The 7,114-nt window shown below is 35.5% G+C and overlaps 1 protein-coding gene across 1 annotated transcript in view; it reads left to right on the top strand.

Annotated features, from left to right (window-relative positions):
• Positions 1-5,080: 5,080 nt before the first annotated feature.
• The window catches only part of LOC107671663 (putative transferase CAF17 homolog, mitochondrial), a 5,741-nt gene continuing 3,707 nt past the window's right edge, over positions 5,081-7,114 (top strand). Inside the window, exon 1 of the mRNA XM_016464569.1 lies at positions 5,081-5,777. Within this exon, the coding sequence (XP_016320055.1) occupies positions 5,458-5,777 (320 nt within the window). The 5' untranslated portion in view covers positions 5,081-5,457. The remainder of the gene's footprint in view (positions 5,778-7,114) is intronic.

A 7,114-nucleotide genomic window follows, 5' to 3' on the forward strand; every position in this document is an offset into this window, starting at 1 on the left:
TTATAGAAGGATAGTATTCATTTCTGAAACTCTTTACATTGTGTTCTCCCTTTCTCAGAATAATTCTTTATGTGCTTCTGTACATATGTTAAATATATTAAGTGTGACGTTTCTCTAAATTCAAATGCATGCAAGTGTATTGACCATATTGGAAGTCTGTCAAACAATTTATTCTTTAATGGATCATTGCTTTAATTTGACTAAGAACAACCCCTATGTATCCTTATACTGTAGCTGTAAGAGCTATATGTTCACCTCTTTATCTTCTCCTATTATTATTATTATTATTCTGTGGCTCTGTTCCAAACCAAAGTGAGCTGCCAACCTATCCCTAAGTTTTAAAGTAAATGCATACTGGCGATTCAAAGGCTGTTCCAGTCGGTAAGCAGCAAGATTATGCTGCATTATAAAATTCCTCATTTTGGCCAGATTCTGAGGCTTCACGTGTATACCTTATGGATAAAGCAATCCCAGAATGCATTGTGATGAAAATGTGATCAAAGCACTTTCACACAACGTGTATGTGCTAAATGTATTTTTGGCTTGCTGAATTCAATTGCAATCAATTGTGAGTTATTTGTGCTGATCAATGACATTTAATATTGTTACTACCTATGTAAAGTAGCTTCACTTTGTATAGGATGCTTAAAAGACAGTAGAACGTGAGACAGCTAACGAGGTTTTGGAACAGAGTCTTTAAATCAAAAGGATATTTCACCCAAAAATGAAATTCTCTTATCATTTACTCACTTTCATGCCATCCCAGATATATATGACTGTCTTTCTTCTGTAGAGAAATAATCCATCTATGTGAGTCCATATAGTGCAAGTGGATGGGTCCTTCAAAGTTGATGCTTCAAAAACCATGCAAAACTAACACAATGGTTATCCATACAACTCCAGTTGAATCAATGTCTACTGAAGATGAATGATAGAACATACTAATATTTTAAACTTTTCAAACCATCGCTTCCAGATGTCAGCCTGCTGTGAATGTCAGCATGTTGTGAATCATGATGTAAAATTGTAAAATTGCTTGTGAAGTGACAGTCCTCTGTGCTTCTCTGTCACTTCTTGTGCAAGTTTCACAACCCACTTACGTCACACATCAATTGTGAATTTATGGACCTGCATTTGACAGTTTTATTTATTTAAGTGTCAACTTTAAGGGACTCATCCACTTGCATTATATGGACTCGCAGAGATGAACTATTTCTCTAAGAATCTCTGTTTGTGTTCCACAGAAGAAAGAAAGTCATATCTAGAACGGCATGAGGGGCAGTTTCTAGTGGAGTATCCCTTTAATTAGTCTAAAAAAAAAAAATTATTCTGACTTTCCTGGTTTCTTCTTTATCAAAAAACATGGATGTGCATTTAATATTACTGTGCATTTATAGATTCTATATGCATTTATATTATGTGGCACTAAAATGATGGATTGAGACTGCAATGATTGAGTACCATTGTCTTAAGAAGGTATTTTAAAGGAGCAGTTCACCCCAAAATGTATTGACCCTCAAATTTCTTTCTCCCGTGGAACAACATTTGATTACAGACAGTGATGAGGACTGATCCATATGACTTGTGTGTTATATTCCAAGTCTTCCAAAGCGGTACAACAGCTCTGTGAATTTAGATCATTATTCACTGAAAATTTTTACATTTTTATTGAATGTCAAATTCACGAACAATTCACTCGAATGATTTGCCATGTTCTTGTTCCTTGTTAAAGTGGGTGGTGTTGATTAAATTATGCATCAAATAAAAATACATAAGCCTGAACGTCAGCATGAAGCCAAGAACGTCTCAATCACTGCACACCTCACCAGGAATGAGGCACAGTCATTCTGGAAACACCATAACGGGTGTAACCATAACATTTCTTGTGATTTAACTTATTTTCCATTGTTTCCAAGACCATTATGCAGACAATTTACCTCTGAGCTGTCTAGTGTAACCACTCATGAGTTGATAATACTATGTTTAGGTGAGTTGGTGGCAAATTCATATGAATTTTTACTATTCTGATTCTTACAAAAACATACAAAAATTTTAGCAAAAAAGTGAGCATGAAGGTTCACCACTAAGCCCACTCTGGAAATTATTTTGTAAGCATTCTTGAATCAGACTTTTGAGAAGTCAGTTTTGAAAGCTCTGTAATATTTATTGTTTTCACTATTCCAAAATGTGCCTTTACCAGTTACAATTGTACTGATGATGTTTTATGATGATTACGAATAATAATACATTTAGGGTTAATTTATCATTTGAGTTTTTTTTTAATCTGATCAAAATAAATGTCTTTTTTATCTAGTATACTGTTCACTTAAACATTATTTCAGAGATGTGCATTATTATAATGCTCAAGAAAAATATTTAAAATAGCAAGAGGTGATAACATTCTGCAGAAAAGACAATATACAAGTAACATGTAAATTCATTAGTAGCACAGATTCACTGATTACTGTTAGAAAACTATGGAAAGTATATATATATATATATATATACATATATGCATATGTGCATACATATGAATATCTAACAGAGCGTGTATGGAGTGAAAACAGTATCTAAACCTTACACAAACACACACTATAGATTCACGTGTGTGAATGGTAATCCGCAAAAAGACACAAGAGATCCACGTACACTTTCAGAAAAATCAGTACAAAAGTTGTCTCTGGTTGCATAGCTTTTCAAAAGGTACTAAAATGTATCATTTAGGAAATAATATGTACTTTTAAGGTACTCTTTAGGGGTAAATCAGATACAAAGGTTTCCCTTTTGAAAGGCATTGCCCTAGAAACAGATTTTGTACCTTTTTTCTGGAACTGGATCACTTAGCATGTCAGAAGTGAGCTTAATGTGTGCGGTGGCATGGCATCAATATACAGTAGCTGAGAAATTTATATATTTTTTTACTTTTGCGCCTGGGTAAGGTATGTATAAGCACATGCATAACAAACCTGTCTAATAAACATGCCATTGTTTATAACAAGTATTGTTGGCTCTTTGACAATCTGCTTTATTCTTCCTCTTTTGTAAATTCCTTTAGCTAAAAGCATTTGCTAAATGCATAAATGTAAACTGATAACGTGCATGTGGATAAGCATATGAATAACATTGGATAAGCACATATTAGCTTTATTCCGCCCCAAGGAAGAATGATCACAAAACCTGAAGGAAGCACTACAAATCTGTCTCCCGTCTGGGACTATAATCATGAATTCCTGGAGGGCTGGAGTCCTGCAGTTTAGATTCAACCCAAATTAAACACACCTGATCCAACTAATCAAGTCCTTCAGGCTTATTTGAAAACTACATGGTATGTGTGTTGGAGTAGGGTTGAATCTAAACTCTGCAGGGCTCCGGTCCTCCAGGAATTGAGTTTGACACCGCTGCTTTAGTGTAACAACCCTGCATGTCGGCAACCATAGCTAATTACTACTAGATCTTTATTACCAGTTGTTTTCTTTCCAATAGGCTATTTTCTCGATGAACTAGATATGTATTCAGATATAAATAAGTAAAATTATTAATACCCCTATTCCACTACAAGTAAAAGACCTGTATTCAAAAACTTACATAAGGATTATTGGCAAAATGTAGAAAGAAATGTATAAGTACTCGTATAGCCTGTATGACATTTTTGGATTTATATAACTGTTATATAAATGTGTCATTTTACTGCTGTAAAAAAAAAAGAAAAAATAAATGATTTAATTTGAATTGATCTGAATCTTTAAAGCCCAAGATCGGTCTTCTAATAAACCCAATTTTTAAGAAAATGTATAAAGAATTTCCTCAGCCCTACCGATGTCTCTATAGTTTGCCATGTGCTGATTTTGATAATGATGCAGTGCAATGACAAATATGTTTTGGTGATATGCAAAACTATTTTACTATTATTGATAAGAATAAGACGTTACCTCTCAAACATAATTTGATTGATTTGATGTTCAAATGTTTCATTTTTGTTTCTGTGGCTCAGTGGTAGAGCATCGCGTTAGCAGCACAAAAGGTTGTGGGTTCGATTCCCAGGGAACACACATACTGGTAAAAAATGTATAGCCTGAATGGACTGTAAATAGCTTTGAATAAAAGCGTCTGCTAAATGCATAAATTATTAAAATTAAAAATTAAATTTTGTTCTAAGCTGCATTCAATATAAATTTGGAATAGACTATGTTGAATCTAGCGTAGCGTTAGTTCTGGCAGGTCACGTTAGTACATAGGCAGTAAAACTAGTTACTGTTAAACCAGTAAACACTGAATTGCAATCCTGCAGAATTACGCCATCAAAACAAAAATTTTAGGCATGTTTATTTATTATTTTATATTATTTCTATGGCCATGTAGATTTAAGATTTAAGAAAATTTTACAATGTAAATATCACATTTTTTTCACAAACAGAAACACAGCCAAATGTTTGAATGCACACATCCCAGAAATATTTGTCCATTTATAGATTTAGAGTGATTATAGTAATTTTTTTTTCTCTCTCTCTCTCTCTGCTTTGCCACTGCATCACTCTTCATATTTCATATGTCTGGTCTGGTCTTGGACTTACACTGATGCTCATTGCTTTGCTCTTAATGTACAATTATGTATAAAATATTTAGAAAAAAACAAAATTACATACTTTTTAGTATGATCTACAAAATTGAATAGCTTAATATGCAGTTGCACAGTAAAACTAGCAAGTGGGGGTGTTACGGTTTTGAGGGATAACAAAGTCCATGGCTCTACCACTGGAGAAAGTATGATTACTATATTATATGTATATTGACTTTTGCTATGCACTTATTTACAGCAATTTATAATTAAATTATAAATAAATCTCTAATAAACTGAATCGCATACTTTCCTACTACAAAAGTGACAAAAACAGTGACAACATTAGTATGAAACTTATTACCTTTTCGAAATAATCCAATAAAATCAGTTCCGATTTGAGATGCGTGCGCTGATATTTTCAGCTCCATTCATTTGCACGTTGTCTCAAGGACACGCCCACAATCGAGAAATGTTATGAATAATCATGTAAGCACCGCCCACCAAATTTCAGGAACCGAATGTAACACCGGCGCGTGACGGCGTTATTTTAGCATCGCACAGCGTTTAGAAATAGGCGTTTCAAACAAACTGCGATAGAATACACACACGTATTGACCCCTTTGGCTTTCACTACAAACGAACCGATTACTACGGCGCAGTATTAGCTCATACATATTAATAGAACACGTAACTGATTGGACGGGCCAGGAAGGACGTAGACGATCATATTATCAATATTCATGAGCTAAACCATAGAATGGATTCGTATTCCGACCACCAGCAAACGCACGCGCAATGCAGTATGGGATTGAAAAGGAAGGTGCGAGACAAAATAACGCGAACTTGTGTTGTTTTGAGGAACTTTGAGCTTTTATAGCTGCGCTTCAGGAAACGTCACAATGCAGAGGGTGATTTCGTTTAGCAGTGCTTTCAGAGCGACCGTGACAGGACTTGTCTCGTGTACGAGACACGAGAATGCGTGCAGGACTCCGATTAGAAAACACAATCAAGATCAACCCACCAACAATACAGTACACTTGAGCTGTTACAGCCTACCGCACAGGACTCTCATCAGTGTGTCTGGACAAGACACGAGCTCATTCCTGCAAGGAATAATAACCAATGACATGGCTCTTCTGGCAGAGGATGCACTGCGCGCAATGTATGCTCACATTCTCAATGTTCAAGGCAGGACACTCTATGACGTCATGCTTTACAGGTAATGTACTGCATTGTTTTAATATTTCATTAGTTTGAATTGTAAAGTAGACACGGAATGTCATATTAATGTGATTTTGGAGGTGCTGGAGTTTTGTAAATAAGGCTAGTACGGTGTGGGCGTGGCCTCAGCATTATCTCACTGTCCCACCCTGGACTACTACTGATATGTAGTTGTTTTTCTGCTCTGTTCTTCTACATGTCAGTAAAGCCAGCCTGGTTTGAGCAGTTCATAAACATCATAAAAGCAATGCTCACTAATGGATCCTCTGCAGTGAATGGGTGCCGTCAGAATCAGAGTCCAAATAGCTGATAAAAACATCACAATAATCCACAGCACTCCAGTCCATCAATTAGCATCTTGATTCATCATTAAGACATTTTTAACTTATGGGTCAAAATAGAAGTTTGCTATTGTCCTCCAGTGAAAAGTCATCTCATCTGAATCAGGAGAGAAATATGCACAGATCAGTTTATTGTTTTGAAGAAGCGTCAATATTTTACCATTTACTTTAGGGCTGCATGATAATGGTTAATCTGATAATCACAATATTTAATCAGAATTCTTGGACTTTCGTGTAAGCACAAATCAAGAGAATATCAACTCGTCATCTAGTTTCAGGATTTGTTATGTCTAGCCAATCATATAAGTGAACACTCACTACATTATGAAAACAAGAAGCTTCTCCAAAAGCGAAACCTCCAAATATTGAGATTAGGGCTGCACGATTAATCGAATGCGATTGTAATGCGCATTTTGATAGTAATGCCGGTTCTGTAATCCGCAGGAAATCATCATCACGTGCTTTCAGATGGAGCAGCATTTACTACACAGAGCCGTAGTTCACTGACAAGTTACGCAAAACTACGCAGACGATTTTATCGCGCGATTCTGAAATTGAAGAAATCGTTCGCGATAGTGACAGCTCTTTGCATAGCTTCTCAGTGAACTACGGCTCTGTGAAGTAAATGCTGCTCCATCTGAAAGCATGTGAAAATACCACATTTAATAACATATTTTTACTCCAAACTCACTTCATAACGTCAGTCAAGTGTTTGAAATAAATCCTTCTGTGAGATGATGTGGCTTCTTACACAGAATAAGGCACGCAACATATTTCATAGGATTTAAGCAGTGATAAAAGCATTGCATTATAAATATACTTTATTTTAATGAAAATTTTAATAATAAGAACTCAGATAAACCGTATATTGCCGTAGTCGTGTGTTTATTAGTCACGTTGAATCAATGAAAGCAGTTGAATGTTCTGTTTATTCAGCTGCAGCGATAGGCATTTTCTGGGTTTCTTCTGCGAGGCGTATTTGGAGTTTCAGAGC

Source organism: Sinocyclocheilus anshuiensis, unplaced genomic scaffold, assembly GCF_001515605.1.
Source record: "Sinocyclocheilus anshuiensis isolate Anshui unplaced genomic scaffold, SAMN03320099.WGS_v1.1 scaffold524, whole genome shotgun sequence".
In the NCBI taxonomy this organism is placed as follows: Eukaryota; Metazoa; Chordata; class Actinopteri; order Cypriniformes; family Cyprinidae; genus Sinocyclocheilus; species Sinocyclocheilus anshuiensis.